The sequence below is a fragment of the Candoia aspera genome, chromosome 15 (assembly GCF_035149785.1).
Source record: "Candoia aspera isolate rCanAsp1 chromosome 15, rCanAsp1.hap2, whole genome shotgun sequence".
Classification (NCBI taxonomy): domain Eukaryota; kingdom Metazoa; phylum Chordata; class Lepidosauria; order Squamata; family Boidae; genus Candoia; species Candoia aspera.
The window spans coordinates 16,764,676-16,783,665 of NC_086167.1; the positions used below are offsets into that span (position 1 = coordinate 16,764,676).

Consider the following 18,990-nt stretch of genomic DNA (forward strand, 5'->3'; position numbering starts at 1 on the left):
GCAGCTGTGAAAAATGGGGTTTGCTGAGTGGAAGCCAATAGAAAGGAGGGGCGGATTAGCTATTCATAGATTTTTGGATTTATTCCATTTTGGGCATTCAGAATTCACACTGCTCTTCCTAAATGCTCTGCCTATTAGCAGCTTCTCCCTCCTGAAAATAAGCGGAGGAGGGGTTCCCATTCCTCTTGGTAGTTCAGGGCAGAGATGGTTGAGTTCATTGGCCCAGATCTGCTTTGCTTTTTTTAAGGTGCACACTCAGGAGCGTGGTGCACTTCAGTGGCCAGGGACATGTCTGTGGGTGAGGGCAGGTGCGCCCTGCAGCAATTCCCATGCAGGGCAGAAGAGTCCACCTCAGCTGTTATGGGGTGCCATCGTGTAGATCAAGGTTTCTCAACCTCAGCAACTTTAAGCTGTGTGAACTTCAGCTCCCAGAATTCCCCAGCCAGCATGAGGGTGGCCTCAAAAGATACAGCATGCTGACTGGGGAATGCTGGGAGTTGAAGTCCACACAGCTTTAAGTTGCTGAGGTTGAGAAGCACTGGCATAGACGTTCGGTCCGAGGGTTTTTCGCTCCAGTTTGCAAGTCTTTTGCCCCGAAGCCCCTCCCTGCCCATGAGGTTTCTTGGGCTCAGCAGCTTAAGTCATAATCATAATAATTCATGAAATGTGTATGTTGCCCAACTCCCAGCCTGAATTTGTGGAGGGGGATCTTTCAGATGCTGCAGTTGTTAGACCCTGGGATCATCTGCTGCCTACCTTTCCCCAGCTCTGGCTGTGTGGGGAGCACCCTCAGAGGAGAGCAGATGTGGCCAGGAGGGTTGCAGCTTTCCTGTTCTTCTTCCTCTTCCTCTCGCAGGGACAGTCAGTTGAGCTTGGGTTCGAGCTCAACACTGAGCTTAAATCTGGAGTCTGAAGGAAGTGTCGGGTCATGGCTGGAGACTCCATCAGGCTGGACCTCCCCATCAGCCCCCAGCCTGGCTGGAAGCACATCTCAGCTCTCCACCGACAGCCGGAGCATCCAAAGCTGGAGGTGAGGGGCCTTGATGGGTGGTAGGACCTTGGGGCCCTCGTGGCCAAAGGCGGCTTGCCTCTGGATGCTGGTCCTGTGGAGGGGCTCTGGCATCTTCCCCTTGGGGGAAGCCTTTGTTTGGCCCAGCCAAGGGCAGGATCTCGGGCGAGGTCACTTCGTTCTCCGGCCCCCGTTTTGCCCAGAGCCTCAGCAGCCTTGGTGCACAGGGTGCCTCTCTGCAAGGGGCACAAACTGGCCCCTCTTTACAGCTAACAGCCTGAGACGTCTAAATGCGTGGCCTTTCTAGGCTGTTCAGAGGCTTCCCACGTGGTGTTGACTCACCGTGGCTGATATTTAGCTTTGCAAAGGTTGGAAGTCCTTTCAGGAAGAAACACGCTGGATGTAAACTCCCTTAATCCTTCCAGGGAGCCCAACTCAGCAGAGTGCCAAGGCTGCTGCAACGGATCTGCTCTGCGCAAGGCCCAGATGGTTGTTCCTAGAAGCGTTGCGCCCATCACTGGAGCTCTGGAAAGTCCTGGGGGGCTGGGGGCCTCTTGGCAGGTGGCGGCTTCTTCTGCTCATGGCTGGCTTCCCCCTGCTCTCTCTGCACCTTCCCAGAGTGCGCTGGCAGGGGCTAAGGGGGCCTTGGGACCGTTGGGCGTGTACGTTTGCTTCCTCTCTCTGGTGAATATGATTTTGGCACCCTGTCTGGGAGTAGGCTGTGCGAAAGGCAGGGCAGGAGAGAACGACGGGAATCGCTTTCGAGAAACTTCAGCTGGGTTTATCTCAGCCTCTTTATTACGTTCCTAAGATGTGCGGTGCTGTGAACGTTCAGACGGGCGAGTGTAGTTTTGAAAGGTTTGCGGAATATGGATGACGTGTAGGAGATTCTGTTGATGATTCCCCAGTCAGCTTAAAGAAGTGGTGAGTGAGAGTGCCTGAGAAGGGAGGATGCACAGGGGTAATTTTCCAGCGTGGGAGGCATCGGGAGCCTTGGTGAAGAGGCTGGAAGGAGCCTTCTGCAGTGTTCCTGCGGTGGGAGAGCAGAACATCGAGCCTGGGAGATTTGAAAGCAGCTACACTTTTGCTCCTGTGTGATTTGGAGGGGGAATGCCACTGCTCTGAGGGTTCCGCTTCGTGCCTGGGCAGGGCAGTTGGGAGCAGAAGCACATCTAAGGCAGGCTGCTGGAGACCCTTTTGGGGGTGGGGCGTAGCGGCTCTGCCGTTCCTCTTGGAGTCGGTCTTGCGTCTTGCAGAAACCGAAGCCAAACAGTCTTACGAGCCTCTGGGGAAAGGTCTGGCAGCAGCTGGCACACGTGTGTCCTGAACTTTATGGTGCCACCAGAGCGTCGAAGCCGCATCGTATCCCGGGAAATGCTGGCGTTTCTCAACAGCGAAGGCCGGCATTTCTTCTCTCTGGTGTTTCAGCCTGGTCCATCCCTCTCTGCAATTACAGCTTCTATCCTTTTGTCTCTGGACATGCTCTGTGCTTCAATTCAAGTACAGATATTATTGCATAAATTATTTCAACTAGCATAAGCATAATAATCATCCTAATTGCTGTGTAATCTTCACTAATTACTGTTGTATGTCATTTGCTTTGGTGCAGATTGCACACTGCAAAAATTCCATTTGGCTTCAGAATGCTTTCAGATTCTCCGGTTAGACGTTCGCTTGAAAAAAACCGGGGAAGGAAAAAGAGGCCAAAGAAAGCCACTGCAGTGTGTTGTGGCCATGTTTGCTTGTCCCGCGCACTAGGCCGGAGCGCACTGAGCATGTGATGAGGAAGACCTTTCCTGCTTCAGAACACAGGAACCCCTCCTTGGTCACGTCAACAACACTGAGCGAGGCGGGCAAAACTGACCAGCCTGAGGCAGTTGCTTGGCTGTGAAGGATCCCCCTTGTGTTTGTCCAAAGCCACCTGCCTTGGAGCCTGCCCTTACGACAAACCTGTAAGGTGGGAAGGGGCCTTGCTGGGCCACTGAGCCCATCAGATCGTGGGGAATTAAGGCTTTTGCCAGGCAGCCACACCCTCCCCACCTCTTGGAGGCGCGCATCCCAAGTTCCTCAGCTCAAGAGTTTTCCTGGCACTCCTGCCTCCCTCAGCAGCTCCTGCAAGGATTCCCAGTGGCTGGTGGTCTCCCTTGGGGCTGTTGCAGGGGGCAATGGTCCAGGTCCCCTGTGCCCGCCTGCGGATGGGCTGGGTGATGTTGGTCCATGAGCCAGGCAGGAGCAGCATGGCCTTGGCCGGGCAGCCCAGAGACCATCCTGCTGGGGCGTGTGAGTGAGGGTCTCCTTGAGTGCAGAGGAGTGAATTTGGGAGATGTCAGAGCCTGCATTTGGAAACCACGTGCCATCCGTTTAGAAGCTTTTCATAGCAAGGGAAGCCCTGGGCCTCTCTTCTGCCAAGTCTCCCGCTGGTCCCTTTGATAGACTGCGCGAGAGAGAAGATGGGGGATCTGTTCTTACACACACACACGCGCGCATGCACAGGCTCCCTCTTGGATCTGCTGAGGCCTGAACTGGTTTCTAAGGCAACAGAGGTATGGGGAGTTTTCACCCTGGACCTCCTTGGCTTTCCTGAGCAGAGCAAACGTCGCTTGGCCTTGGAGGCCAGACCTGCAGCCAAGCAAAGTCCAGGTCTCCTGGGTTCCCAGAAGGGGCATGGGGGCCCCTGGTATGGCTGGCACTTGTGCAAGGCCCACATCCAAAGGATGGCATCTGAGCCCAGTCACTCCACCTCTAATTGACTCTGATGTCATTTCACACCGCATTGTGATGCTATCCCTCCCCACCACCCCACCCTCAAAGACAGCCAAGGCACTGTGGGAGATGAAGGAGCAGGGTGCAAATCCAGGGCACCCTTTCCTTTACGGTAAAGGTGCCGTAAACAAGTTCTGTGATGCTCAGAGGATGAAGGCAAGGTGGGCAGGAGGATCCAATCCAGGCTGTGTCAGTCTTTGGCGAGGAGGGAGGCAGGAAGGCAAGTGACTCAAGGTGTGAGCAGATGGGGGGGGGGCCACAGGAGGCACATGAGCCCCGCCTCCCCCACCTACAGGTGACCCACCGGGGCCTTCGTGACTAACCGGGAGAGGCTTGCAGGAGCTTTCAAGGCAAAGGCCCTCTGACCCACCCCTCCGCTCACTGGGCCGCCACGTCCCTCTCTCTGACCCGAGCCTGGCTCTGTGAGAGTGCGGGCATGGGGGCACGGCCCTGCCTTAAAGGGGGGCAGTTTGCCAGTAGCGTACCAGGGATGTTTCTTCGTACCATCTCAGCTCCTTTCGTTGGAATGGTAGCCCAATTGTGGAAGGACGGGCTGAATTACCAACTTGTAGGCATGTCTTGTCAGGTAAGCCGTGATTTGACTGAGGCTGGTCCAAGAGTCCCTCCCTCTCCGCCGTGGGTCTGAGAGCAGCCGATGGTAGGTCTGGGCCGCCGCCTCTGTGCGGCAGGCTGAGCTCCCTGTTCCTCGGCAACTGAGGCTGCCCCCTGCGGCTTGGTTCCCTCCCCGCCGGGCTGCGAGGGGCTCCTCAAGAGCTGGTCTCTTTGCCCAAGACTTTCCACAGCCTCCTTTCTCTCCCAGGAGATACGGAGGGCAGGCAGGTGGGCGGGCTTGTGGTCGTGAGAGATTTCTCCATGCAGATTTCATTCCAGGTCAACCTGACTGAGGTCTTGGCTTTGCGAGATTACTGGCTGGTGTAACGTTGCTATGGCAATGGCATCCCTTCTCCTTAGCCAGAAGGGTTTATTGCTGTTGAGGCTAACTGTCTGGAAAGCTGTATTCCTCAAAGCAGAGAGAAAGCGAAGAAAAAGGAAGGAGTCCCTTGCCATCCTACAGCAGGGTCTTCTTGCTTCCTTTCCCCATTTGAGAGGTTTTTGCCATGCCTGCCTTTCAGCAGGAAAAGGTGTTCCGAAATTGAGCCCCCCCCCCCCCCAGCACAAGGGCAGAGGAGAAGGAAAAGCCCCAGTTCCCTGGTGAACTCCGTTTGGGATCAGCACCGTTTGGGGCCAAGCAAGGATGGGTTTGGTCACTTTTCTGCCAGTCCGGGTGCATTTCTCTCTTCCGTTCGTCCTTCAGAGGTCTGTGAGCAAAAGCTGGAGGGAGTGACACGGGCTTTGTACCCGGGATTAGCTGAACGAGGATCAAGAACTGCATTCCACAAGATGGGGAAGCAGCTTCTTCTAATGTCAGTGTTAGGTGTAAATATTGTACTTCCTTTGAGGAACCTGTGCGGAGTTCTTTTTTCCTTTAACTCCAGCAACTGTGGTGCTGGGGCATTTGCTTACTGTCCAGCTCAGAGTTTCTTTTTCAACCTTTCTCCTTGCAGGGTGAGCAAGGATCAAGAGAAGAGCTGGCAGCCAATGTCAACGCTCAATGCAAAAAGAAAGGAATATGGGAGATGTGCAGGGGACTCTGCTTTCAGCAAAGCTGAAAGTCCTTCCACGGGCACTCCAAGGCGTGAATATGGGAAGCCCATTTGCAAAGATGAATTTGACAGCACCCCCAAATTGGATGGTGCATCATCATCGGTAATGAGACAGGTGTCATCTCCAGCAGCAGCTGAAGAGAAGTTTCCAAGCCCTTTATCTCCATCTCTGAACAGAAGAGTATCTCCTTTGGCAGAGGACAAGCTGTCCCGCTCCTCCTCTGCGCTTTCTGAGTACGTTGAAAAGCTGCGGACAAAAAGATTGAAAGACAAAGAGCCTTTGGATGAGGCCTCCTCTTTGCCCATTTACCAAACAACAGGGGCTTCCTTCCTAAGAAGATGCAGGACTTTGAAGGACAGTGAAGATTTTCAAATAAACCTGGATGACCTTGGTGCAAATCCTGGAGTTGGCTTGGTTCGCACCTCCAGTTTGAGAAGCATCTCATCGGATTGCATGGTGCGGCCTTCCCTCTCCCCAGCTCTGAAAAGGGCCTCCAGGTTTGGCTCCTGTGACTCCCTTGTCCAGAACATAGATGACACTTACCCAAAACTTGGCTCTCCGATCCTGGGCGGAGACATAGTCAGCACATCACGACAAAGGCCGTGGAGAAGTTGCCTGGAGCCCTCTTTGGAAGAAAGCATGGATTTTGGGAAAGAACCTCTGATGTTTCAGAGCAAGAGACTGGGTGAGATTCCAAGTGAAGGAAAGGATCCGTTTTCTTGGAAAATACCAACACTAAGTTACGAGCGAAAAACAGATGCTGACTTAGACGACTTTCTCCCAGCCATCCGAAAAGCCCAGTCCACCAGTAGCTTGTCCAGAGGTCCCAAGGAGAGGAAGGACGGACAGCGGCCCCCGAGTGTCCATTTTGAAGACCAAGTTACCCCTCCCCGCACCTTCTTATCTGAGATAAAGACCGTTTTATCTCCGCAGTCGAGATCTAAAGAGGACCCTGGAAATCTCTCTGACTCATCTTCCTCCTCTGGCTCAGGGGTATCTTTCAAAAGCGCTGACAGCATCAAGTGTCGGCCTAAAGCTCAAAGGCAGGAAGGGGAAGGATGTGTTGGGAAAGGAAGCACTGAAGGCACTAAAGTTGACTCCCGGTCTGAGGCTGAAGGGAAAGAAGATGACGTAACCAGTATCATGATGAAATACCTTGGAAAACAGTAAGGTAAAGCGTAGACACCCTGAAAGACCAGCCAGTCCTAGACACCATTTTCCTGCTTGGTGATTGTTGGCTTTTGTCACCACCAAGTGATGAAATGGGTGGGCCGTCCCAACCTCGGTGCCTTCTCCTGGGACCCACGGTGGCAGTAGGGCCACTCAGTGGAAATCCCTTGCTCACGCCGTCATGCTGCTGGCCTGAAGGTGGGTCCCGAGAGAAAGAACGCAAGCAGTGGGACTTGCTTTGCATGCAGGGGCAGCCTGCTTTGATACCCCAACATTTCAAAGGACTCTGGGAAGCAGCACCCCCCCCCCCATTCTTTAAGATCAGCTAAGCTGTCTTCCCTGACCTGGACCCAGAAGAGGCCACCTTCCTCAGCCATAGACTGGAGGCTCCTCAGTTGGGGGGGGGGGTCATAAAAGCAGACCCTCTGCAGCTCTCGCAACTCCCCCCTGAACACCTTCTGGCCCTTCTCAGTTGGCCTTGGTGTGGCTTTCCCACCATGTTGGGGCTCCGATGGCTGTCACGCAGCCTGCAAAGGTCTTCTTACGGGCCTGCTGTTGGGTGCTGCTTTTCCACAGTGCTCGCCCCGCCCAGCCCGGAGAGCAAGTCAGCCAAGGCACAGGCGGTGCTGGGTTTCCTCAGAAATGGGAGGGCTCCAGCAGGGAAGGTTTCGATTCCCTGAGCCAGGTTGGGAGGCTGACTCCTGAGCAGTTACCCCTCCGCTGTCGTTAAGTGCTTGGAACCAGTTAAGGCCTTCTGTGGGGATGCCTCCTTGGACCGACTTCTCATGGGCCCCGCTGTGATCAAATCTGCTCAAGCAGCACCAGGCGGCTTGGATGTGTTAATAAAACATTTCTTTATAGGGGGCACCATCTGCATCCCTGAGGGGGTGGCTTCGGGTCCTGAGCGTTAAATTGGTCCTGGGAAACTGAAATTTGGAGTGTGGGGGGAGCAAGGGAGAGGAAGTGGACAAAGGATAAACTTTGGACTCACTTTTAACTTCCAACCAAGAATGTTGGAAGGAATCACGATAAAATTTTTATCACAAAAGATGATAAAAATCATCTCTTGTATTATTTCTAGTGTTTTTGTTCTCCATGATTTCTGCATTGAGCTTTTCTGCCCCTTCCTCACTTTCAACTGCACCCAGCTCTGGTGCTTCTGACCCTTTTGCACTGAAGGATCCTAAACGGGGAGAAGCCCAGCAGGGGTCCGCAGCAGAAAATAGCTCTGTGCAGCCCACGGACGCGATGCAGCCACTCGGCATTCAGCAGCCCCCTCCTGAAGCTGTGGGCTGAGTTCCCCCTCCAAGCTTCAAGAGATTGCAGTTCCCCCCACTGCCATGAAACATTAAGGCAAGCGAGGGCCCCAGCGTTCACACTTGCAGCAGTTCCCCTCCTAAGTCCCTGGCACACCGTGGGGCGAGTCCACTCCCTTTGCAGCAGCAGCGCTGGCTGACTTTCTTTCGGCCTGCGTCCGACTCCGGCACTTTGCATTTGGTCTGTTCCGCTGACAGGCAAGCTCACTAAGAGCCAATTAAGCAACTGGATGGGAGCAGCTCAGACTTAACAAACGTGCTCTTCGGTTATCTGCAAATGGTGTGACATTTCCAGGATGGCTTTTATCCGGGTAGGTTTCGCTAATCTGGGAGCTTGCCTTGTTTTCTCTCTCAAACGATGTTTGCACAACTTGGGGACGCCCAGAGGGATTGTTCAGAAGTACGCCAGGACGAGGGCCTGGATTGCAAACGAGAGGGAGGGGACTTTTGGAAGACAGGATGCCAGCAAACGAGGGGGGAAAGCAGACCAGGATTTGTTGAGCCTCTCCTCACCCTCTCCTCTTTCTTCCAGGGCTGCATCAGAAGCAGCAAGAAAAGTGGATCTGCAAGCATGGGTTTCTTCTGTAGACAGCGGCGCCTCCCCCACTGGAGCTGCCAGAACCCTAACGCACAACCACCTGTGTGTGTGTGTGTAGGTGTGAGAGAGAGAGAGAGAGAGACTGATGTGCAGGCCTTACTTGTCAGAAGCTGCCTGGGGAGCTCTCTTGGACTTAGGCCAAATAAAACATGTTGGTTCCTGGGGATGAGCCTCTGTTGGCTTTTTTTGAGATCCAGACTCCGATTAGGTGGCCTTGCGGATCCCTGGGGCTTTAGGAATATCTGGTGGATTTTGACAGTTTGGGAGGAAGAACCTCTGCTGGGGTGCCCACTGAGATAAAAGAGGAGCGCTGTGCGTAGGAGGGAGGGAGGGAGGATGGGAGGAAGAGCCGAAAAACAAAGAGGAAGCGCCTGGCCGATCCTTGCCTGTCCACCCTCCCTGTTTCCTCCTCCCACGTGCACAAACAACCCCCCCCCCCCGGGTTTGCCACAGCTCCTTCATCTGGATTCCCTGGTGAATCCTGGCTCTGTCCCCCTCTCCCTGCAGGAGGGTGGTTGCGCTCCTGATTCCGCACAAACTGGGCAAGGGTACTGTTGGAGCCCAATGAGATAATGAACAAAGGGCATCACCGTTGGGGGAAAGCTGCATGCTGAGACTGGAAGGGATGGGCTGGTTCTGTGGGAAATAAGGCCCCTCTGGCTGGGAGGGCCCAGGAAAGGCCGGCAGAGTGCCGCTAGGATTTATCAGGGGTTGGGCCCAAATCAGCAAAGCAAAGATGTCCCAAGTTCAGAGTAAATCACAGGTGGTGTGTGTAAGAGCCTCAGTCGAAACTGACGAGTTGCTAAAATAAGATGCTTTTTATACAATACACAAGCGCTTCCTGATTCACTGGGGCACCTTTTCTCTCAGCTGAGACAAAAAGATGATCCAACTCCAGCAAGTACATTGAACTCCTGGGCTGCTGCTGTTCTGCGTGGTGTCCTCTCATCACCTCGCTGTCCTGTTGTTTTAATCAGGCTGAATTGCCTTGTTCATTCAATTTCTCCCCTGCCTTTACTTTGTACAACTCAAAGGCACTGCGCACAATATTCCTCCTCCTCTTTTCTCCACAGCAAACCCCCTGCAAGGCCGGCCCAAGAGGGAGGACCAGGACTTCACCGCGACACCAAGCCGGCTCCCGTTTGGCTAGCCCGAGGTGGCCTTGTGGGACCTCGGAGGGGTGGCTCGTCCATCCACTGGTGGGAGGGAGCCGAGGGCGGGAGGGAAGGGGGGAGGCCTGGCTGCTGCTGCCCCCCTTCTCCCACCCCTGCCAAAGGCTGCCCAAAGGGGTGCCTTCCAAGGCTGGTGCCCCTCAGCTGTTGGGACAGAGGCTCTGAAGGAGTTAGGGGCTTTAACGCCAAAGATCGGGATAGCAAGTTAGTCCAAGTGTAGGAGGGTCCCAAAATATGAATGAACCAAGCGCCTCCCTGGGGGCTGCCCAGGGGGTTTTGAGAGCAAAACTCCAGGCTGTCTGGAGGCCATCTTGGTGGCACAACACACACACACACACCCCTTTCTGGCTGGGCCCTTTTCTGTGCTTGGGCCGTAGAGAGAGCCGGGGCGGAGGGGGTTGGCACAGCTCCTGTAAAGCAGTGTGATTTAATCATCTCTCCTCTCTCTTTAAATCCCCATTTAAAAGGATTTTTAAAAATTGTTATTTAACTATGATAATTTATTCAAATTCACCATTCTCCTGAAGTAGAAATCCTTCTGCAAACTCAGCCAAGCCTTGTGTGGCCGAGAGCCAGAGAGCCCGCGTGATCCAAAGGGGGAGGAGGCTGCTCCTCAGGGAGGGCTGTGGGTGAGGCTGGGGGCAGCCAAGTGCTCCTCCATGTGCCCAGAACTACTCTCTCCTGGGGCCTTTTCTCCCACTCCCCCTTGTCTTCCTGCCCCACCAGGCAGCCCTCCCACCATTGGGGCACCAAGAATTCAGCCCAAGGGTAGCTCTGGGTGTGAACATTTCCACTGCTCCAAAAACCACCCGTGGCCAGCTCTGGTTTTGGGGCAGAACAGATGCTCCCCTGCGGTCAGGCTCACTGAGAAGTCCGTGCAGGCTTCTAGCCATGGCTGCTCTGGGTCAGCTGGATCGCCATCCTTGGTGGCGCTGGACCTCCACTCAGCCATGGCCAAACACCGCTGACCAGGAGGGGCAGCTGGGGGCCTCCAAGCCCTGCTGGCCACTGGGGGAACTGCTCATATTTCCCTGGCCTCCTTGGGGGGGGGACCCCCAGCCCTTCTGAGAAGCTGGTGCGGGACCCCCCCCCCCCCATGCAGCTCTGAGCCAGAGCGTCCCCTGTGCCGAACTCCCATTCCCACCCACCCCGTTCCATGTGCCTGTTTACATCCTCTTTATGGCTTTATTAGAATGCTGGCTGTGCTTCAATTAAAGGAGTTGCTTTTTCTGCGACTGTAAGCACATTTCATCAGAATAAATGTCATTTGTTAGGCAAAATGGGGTGGGGGGGAGGCTCTTGATTGCAGCTGCTCTGTTGAAATCCAGCTGTTTCTGGGGGTGGGGGGAGTCTGCTGAGGGCCTCCCCACTCCTCTCCTGCCAGCCACTTCTCCGGGGACTGGGGAGCTGCTGCCTTGATCACTGACCTCCAGGACCCTGGCAGCAGCCCACCCTCCCTCATAGGGCCAATGCCGAGAGCCCCCCCACTTCTGGCAACCCTCGGCCATGCCTTTCACACAACTGGTGTTCCTTGTACTCTGCAGGGGCCTCTGGGCCACAACTGACCTCGTCCCCAGGCAGGTGGAAGAATCGGGGTGGGGGGAGCTCAGCAGCCTCCAGTCTTTACCCCTGGCAGGGGCAACCTCGTTCACCCCGGGCCCCTCATCCTTGCTTCCGCAGCCATCATTTCTGCCCCTCCTGCTTGGCTGGCAGCGGGTGGGGGGGTCCCCTCCCCCTGGCTTGGGAAAACCGAGGAAGGGGGATTCTGCCACCACTCCTCTGCCTGCCCTGGAGGGTGCCTGGGTGGGGGCTCCTTCCTTGGAGGTGGTGAGGAGGCGAACGAAGCTCAATCAGAGGCGGCATCTGCATTCAGCGCCACAGATGGTCCTGGCGGCTGGCGCTTAAGACGTGTTCGAACAGTTTGTTCTGAAGCTTAATGGGCTTTGGAGCACAAGTTTGGAGGCTTCTCTCGGTGCCTCTGCAAGGGCGCTAAAAATAGAGCCCCCCGGGCTCTGCCAGCTCCTCAGTCATGTTTGCGGGGGCAGGAAAGCCAGCCAGCCAGGCCAGCCATGGCGTGGCATGGTGTGGCATGGCCAGGTGGCTTTCTGTCAGCCCCAGGCTTCTGTTTACTGCAGCTCCGAGGATGGGGACGAAGCGGCCATCACACCCAATGCGTCTGCACATGAGTTTGGCACTTGGCCGGGCTGGTGTGGCTGTCTGCCAAGGAGCACTTTGCGGGGCTGGCAAAAAGGGGGTTCTTCTTCAGCCAGGTATAAGTTAGGACTGGACTCCCACTGGAATGCAGCATCTTTCCAGCCGCTTCCTTTAAGAGCCTCCCTGGGCAGGTGGTTGGCATCTGAGCCCTTCCTCTGAGGCGCAACAGATGCCTGGCCCAGACCCGATGTCAAGGAGCATCTCTGCTGGTTTGTTCTTCCCCATCGCCCCTCTCCCCACCCCAGCCCCAGCCCCACCATTGCAATCTGAAGCAGGCAAGGACTTTTCTTGCTTGTGCTTGCTTGCAAAGCAGCCTTTCCTCAAGGGGTGTGTGTGTGTATATGCAAGTACACACCCCTCTCTTTCTCCAGTTTGTTGAGCCAAAAGGTGCCTCAGAATTTTGTGCAATGTAGCCACTCTGGACCCCAAGCCAGCCGGTGGGCTGGATCCACCCAACAGGATAAGCCCCAGCCCAACCCGGGACCATCTACCAGGCACAGATCCACCCCCCTCAAGCTCAGCCTCATTGTGGAGGGACTGGAATAAGGCCTTTGGGGGCCCTGCAAAAAGCAAAGAAAGCCGAGGGACTGTCATCGAGCACTTGTCCCCCGTGGGGGCTCTACAAAGCAAGAGGGGGCCTGAGGCTTGCCGCCTGGGGAGACAAATGTCATCAGAGATGTTCTCCGGGCTAAGCAAGGGGGCCTGGGGGGCAGGCTGCAGGGGGCAAGCAGGCCAGAGGAGGAGCAGCAGCAGCAGCCAGCCCTGTGGTGAGAGTCGGGGCTGGCGGAGCCTGGCGGGCAACAATGCTCTTCAGAGAACAAGGCAGCAACTCCGGGGCAGAGCGAGGCGGCTGGCTCCATTGGGTGCCCTTCACACATTGCTCTTTCGAGGGCGGGGGGAAGGCCTTTTTTTGAGACAGGGGAAGGGGATCGCCCCGTGGGGGAACCGGGGAGGTCTGAAGGCAGAGGCAGCTGCACCTGAAGAGGAAGGGGCAGCCGGCGGCAGCATCTGCAGCAGGAGCAGTCTGAGGAACGTCTCTGGGGAGGACCTGCTGCCGAGCCCCCAAGCGGTGGCCTCTCATGAGCACTCTGCCCTCGCTGGTGGGCCGTTCCCTTCTTGACCAGAATTTGGGGAGGCGTTTTATCTCCGTCCCGCTTTCGGGGTTGCTTTTGGACGTTTTCATCGTGTCTTTGGAAAAGGCATCTGTTTCCTAAAGAATAGCTTTAGGAAAGAGACACCCTAACCCCAAGGTCACCACCTCACTGCTGGCCTTCCTTCCTGCCCTGCTGAACTGGAGCAGCCAGCCGCCCCGCTCTGCCCCACCCCGCCAGGCTGGCCAGATCCCAACTCCTGGCTCCCTTCTCTCCCTCCTTGGGAGAGAATCCAAGACACTCTTGGAATGATTCTGTGATGCATCTTCAAGCCATCATGCATTTATTCCATCCTGATGAATAAAACATCAACTCTTACGAAAGGGAACCTCATCGTGCCAGATTTTGGGCCCAAAGCAAGGCACCGGCAAAGATGCAGCTTGACTTGTGCCAGCGGGTGGCAGAGCTGTCCCGCTCCCTGGGGAGGGGGGGGGAGGAGGCTGACGGAGAGGCATCTGGCCCAGCTGAAGCCTGGGAGGAGGCCCCTCGAGGGAGGGTGGTGCACATGGGCCTCCCGCTGAGCCCAAACAGCATCCTTGAGCAAAAACCTGGCGAGAGGCTCAAAGCAGGCGGCTGGAAGGATTGGCGTGTGGATGTGGTGATTTGAAGCCCTGTGAGTGATTCTGCCTGTTGAGGGGGGAGAAAACACACCTCTCCCCTGTCAGCTTGGGGCAGAAGAGGGCTTGGAGAGGCCCATGGTTGAGGTTTTGGAAGATACAGAACATGGGGAGGGAGTTGGAGAGATGTTCCTACCCTGTCCTGACTCAGGTTTCCTGGAAACGTCGATTTCACCACCAAGGGAGCTGGGGTCAAACTAGCTCAGCCTTTGGACAGGTCCAGGCTGTAAATAGATCTCTGTCCAAATCAGGACTTGTGTACCCACTAATCAAGACCCTCCCCAGTGAATGTGATTTTAAAATGTGCTCCGATTTTAAAATCACACTCCTGGGCAGCCCCAGTGGTACGTCCCTTTGCGGGCTGTCGGGAGCACTTACCAAGGCTGTCCCCAGGAACTGGGGGCAGAAGGCCCCCCTAGCCCCCTTCCTGTCTGTCCTGCCCAATTTTGCCACGGGCCCGGGTGCAGAGAGGCGACTGCTGTGTGCGAGTGGCGGCTGAAGCAGTCCAGGAGACAAATGGAGCACCTGAAGCGATGCCCTTTCTTCTCTGTCGAGCTATCAGGCAGTGCTCAAACAGGGTGAACTGCCAGAATGCAAATTGGCTGCTGTGAACCACTCACTCGCCCACTGGGGCTGCTGGGTGGTTTTCTGGAGCAACAAATGGAAAGCACGCACACGCACACACTGCACGCGGACACACACCAGGCTCAGGGTGAGAAGGAGACAAACCCAGGTGACTATGGGGAGATTTCCTGGGTGGAAAATAAAAAGGCCAGATAGGTAGTTTGGTGTAAAGGCCAGCTGGCTCTCAGGGAGCAAAGGATGGACAGCTGTGCGGCCCATCACAACCCTGTGGAAGAGTGGCCTGTCTCCTTTGGGGTGTGGCACGTTTTTAATGCCTTTAAGTGTATCCAGATAGGAGGACCGCCCATGGAGGCAGCTGTGCGGGAGCTTTGAGGTTGCACTGAACTCTAGAGCAGGCACAAGTGTTTTTGTGCTCAGAGAGTGAGATGAAAATAGTCCCTAATCAAGCAATCTCTGCACTCACTTTTTAAAGAGACATTTATTTTATTGCTTCCTGTCAAAAGCAGTCTTGAAGCTGGTTAAACTCTCTGTCCTGCTTCCTTTTTTTCAGAAACTCCATGCATGCATGCATGCATCCTGAGCAGAAATAAAACCTTTGGCAACCTTGTTTGCCCCTTAGAGCAGCCTCCAAATTGGCAGGTAACCCTGCAGTCCTCTTCAACGGACCTTTATTTGAAAGCCTTGCCTTGGGTCGCTTGGAGGCCACCTGCAAAGTGGTTGAGACCGGGGACTCCTTGGATGGCTGAAAAATTTGGATTAGCAGCAAAACACAGTGGAAATATTAGGGGGCTCTTTGCAAGCCCTGGGGGAGGCTTCATCCTTCAGCCGTGTAGGATGCACAGCCATCTTGTTTCCCAAAAGGATGCAGCTGAGGTGAGCTGCCCAGGCACCCGTGGGTTGGATTCTGCCTAGACACTCACCAAGCTGAACAGGGCAGGGTGGCAATGGGCTGATGGCTGGTGCCTGGGTTTGGTTCCTCTTGCTCAGTTGGCCTTGCAGTTGGCAAGGTCCAAGCTCCCCTCCCCCAAGCATTCAGCCAACAGCTTGGTGAGGCCGAGCTCCCAGTTATGCGCCAGATGCGTGGGGAACCACCAGGTGGATCCAAGAGCCCAACTTAGGAGGGGGCCGACCCTGGCTGTTCATGTGGAAGAGAGCCCACTGACTGTGTGCTAGCTGGGGACTTTGGGATGCCCAATCCCCTCTCCTCTTCCTGGCTGGCTGGCTGGCTTCTGGGCGGCCACCCTTTATGCCTTGTCTTCTTCATTAAACGTTTGAGGTGTGAAATCCAGGTTTACAGAGGCCTGTCTTGTCCAGTTCGTTCCTCGTCACCTGCTCTGATTGGCTGGGGGTCCACCCAACCCAAGGGAGCAGCAGCGGGAGCAGGGTCTGGCCACATTCTTCCCTCCTGGAGGGAGACGGGGGCTTTTCCTCTCTTCCACTGCAGGAATCATTTGCTGAGATGGATGGATGGATCTAGAGATGTAGGTGGATGTTTCCACTTCAGAGACCCTTTTGTAGCCCCCTCCCCGGATACAAGCGTTCCTCAGTCATTTCCCCCCCCGCCTGTTTCTTTTTTGTTGGGCCTCAAAGGGGTCTTTCTGAACGAATCTTCCTGCTTATATTTTTAGAAGAGGAGGAGGCCAAGGAGGTGGTGAAGACAATTACAGCAGAGATTCTGCAGCAGTTCACTTGCCATAACAATTAAGCTGATAATGCCAGTGATTACATTCTTTGCTTCTTTTAGGGCCCATTTCTTAGTGAATTCCAAATGGCAGGAAGACCGCAGTGTCCTGTAGCTTCCCATTTCATTCCCGAGAATTTAAATTTAGGCTGCCATTTGCAGAATGAGGCGTTTGGTAAGATTGGAGAGCCGGCCTTCCATCGGACTGAAGAGAGGAGTGCCCCAGGCAGCTGGGTCTGGGTAGCCCCAAAGGGCAGCTGATTGCGTGCCACTGAAATTGCTCCCATTGTCTGTTCACAGCGCAGTGATTTTCTGCATTCAGTGCAATATAATCTCTCCAACTTCAGGCTACACTGTGAGTGAAGACCCCAGGGTCTGGCGGGGTCAACTGTTGGTCACCTGGACAGAGCACCCTGATTCCCCAAGGTAGGCAACCTTTGGACAAATTAAGGGCCACCCTGGGCTCTGCCCAGACCCATGGTGGGTGGGGAGAGCAGGACAGCCAAGCGGCGTATTTAGACGGATATTTCTAAATGGAGCCTTATGCTCCAGGTTTCCTTCCTCTTTCCACTGAAAAAAACACAGGGAATCATGTTGCTCTATCCCAAGGTTTCTCCACCAGGGTTCCGTGGCATCCTTGGGTTCCGCAAGATGTCACTAGGTGGTCCCTGGGAGATAACAATTTATTTAAAAAATGATTTCAAATTCGGGCAACTTCACATTAAAGAGGTAAGTTTCATTCTTTATTTTTAGTTTAAGAACACAGTTAATGCATATATACAGGCCTACACATGAAACAAATATGATAATTTTGTAACTTCTGGCCTCTATTTGTGCCTGAATGTGCAGGGTTCCTTCCCTGAGGCCTGGAAAATATTTCAAGAGTTCCTCCAGGGTGAAAAGGTGGAGGAAGTCTGCTCTATCTGGTTGAATGGGTCCAGAGTGGGGCTCGTCCAAGGCAAATGTCGATGTGTGTGTGTGTGTGCGTGTGTGCAAGAGAGAGCACAAGCCTTTGCTGAAGGACGAGAGTGAGGAGTGAATTCCAACTGTCGTAAATCTCACCTACTTGAAAATGTCGGGTTTGATTGGAAACATCAGCAAATGACTTTGAAATCAAGCCAGGGAAGCTCAGATGAGCTGCTGTTTTGTGTTCCCCAATTATGGTCTCTGCGCTCTTGAAACAGGGTCGGGGGACCAGGTTCAAAAAACAGATGTGCAGATTGTGGTATTGACTTGACACGATTGCTGTAAGATGATGCGACACGGGCCGTAATTAGCTATTGGAAAAATGTCCCTGCTAATCTAAAGGTTAGGGTGGAAGGTCTCCTCTCCACCTGCTCCCCCAGAAGGAATGCGAGTCTGTCTTCAGCCCCTCACAAGAGCGACCCAGGCGGAGGGTTACCCAGCCAGGCTTCCACATCCAGAAAATCTCAAGGCCATTTTCCTTCCCTCCAGCCCTTATGGAGGCCTCTGAGGGCTCAGGTCTTGAGCCTTGAGCAAAACATGGTTCCCATCTCCCTGATTCCCCTCTCCAGCTTTTGGGTAGGGGACAATGGAAAGAGGGGGAGACCCACTGGGGAAGGGCCCCACTTTTGAGGGAGTGGCAGAGCTGGGCTGCCCCCCCCCCGCAACAGGTGCTGGTCGTTCTGATTGCCAATCCACATGGTGATGGGGTTGCCATGGGAACCATGAGTTGGAGTGGTCCTCTTCTATTTGCGGCCCCAGAGCCATGGTGGGCAGCCGTCCGAAGCAGCCCCCGTGTGGCTGCGGAGAGAGGCCGAGTTGTGTGGTGCTCCCCTCCTTTCCGCTAGAGACTCTGCCCACCCAGGGTCTTGGGAGAGACTGTTTAAGGGTTGCATCCCCCAAAGATGGGGGCAGGCTTAGTCTCTTGGCCCTCCTCCAGGTCCTGCAGCGTTTCCCCATAGTGATGGGGTGAACCCAGAACCAGGACCAGAATTCCTTCCTGCATGGCTGCTTTTCAAAAACCCTTGGCTGCACCAGTTGATATCCAGGCTTGTTCCTTTCTCTCAAAAAACAAAGTCTTGTTCAGCTCTTCCGCCTCTCCCTCTTCCCCAATTTCTGGTGTTGCTCAAGGTGTGGTGCTGTCATTCTCCATATTTATAAGCCTCAAATTGGCACCCAAACAGCCCTTTTTGTTAAACAGATTTACCATCCGTGAGACCATCCGTGGATGTCAGCCAGCCCCTTGTGGCCTGCAGGCAGTTCATGTTGGGAAACAGGATTAAGAAGGAGGAAAGGCAAACATGCCCCAGCCCATCCCGGGTTTGAAACGCAATTACAAAACAAGGCTCAGTGGCACATCGTTTTTAGTACCTCCACAGCCACTTCTAAGCACTGGTCCTGGTGTTAACGTATAGAAGGGGAAGAGGCAGCTATTGCAAAGGAGGCTGCCCACAATTCCAGCTTGTTTCTAGTTGGGAATAAGAAAAAAGATCAGGCTTTAGGGGAAGGGGCTGCCCTCCTCCCCTCCAAGCTGCCTTGGAAGGGGCTGTATCTGAAGCCGAGCCCCACCACCCATCGGAGGCAGAGAAGGGGCTAGAAGATTTCTCTGCCTCATGCCCATGTCTTCCTGCAGCTGATGTGCTCCAGAGGAGCTGGACTCCCACCTCCACCATCCCCATCCGGACTGGAGGAAATGGGGAATTGACTCTGTAGCACCCTCAGATCGGTCTGGTGCCTTGTCTCAGGGTTTATTTTGAGAACAGAGGGGCTCCTGTGGGGCGTGTGGGACCTGGCGAGGTGGAATGGCAGCCTTTCAAAGGAGCCAAAGCAGCCGGACCCCCCGGCCAGGCACAGGCAGCCTCCTCCTCCTCCTTCCTTTTGCAGTATCTACCAGCCGCTCCCCATCCTCTGCGCTTTCCTCTTCAGAGGGCAAGTGAGGGGTTAATGGGCCACATTAAACAGCCAACAAGGCAGAAAAAGATTTACCTTTGGTGAAGATGGAAAGACATTTTCCTGTGGGGACACTTCTGTGCAGTTTTCAGTACATTAACTGAAACTATTTTGGTTTTCCACTGTATTTGGCATC

General features: G+C 54.7%; 2 protein-coding genes across 2 annotated transcripts in view; one reads left to right on the forward strand and one right to left on the reverse strand.

The window, feature by feature from the left end:
• Positions 1-8,684, forward strand: part of MYO18B (myosin XVIIIB) — a 63,269-nt gene extending 54,585 nt beyond the window's left edge. Inside the window, exons 42-44 of the mRNA XM_063315468.1 lie at positions 857-1,030; positions 5,338-6,608; positions 8,456-8,684. Coding sequence (XP_063171538.1) covers positions 857-1,030; positions 5,338-6,607 — 1,444 coding nt within the window. The 3' untranslated portion in view covers position 6,608; positions 8,456-8,684. The remainder of the gene's footprint in view (positions 1-856; positions 1,031-5,337; positions 6,609-8,455) is intronic.
• TFIP11 (tuftelin interacting protein 11) overlaps positions 1-18,990 on the reverse strand; it is a 148,832-nt gene that overhangs the window by 67,588 nt on the left and 62,254 nt on the right. The window lies entirely within an intron of this gene.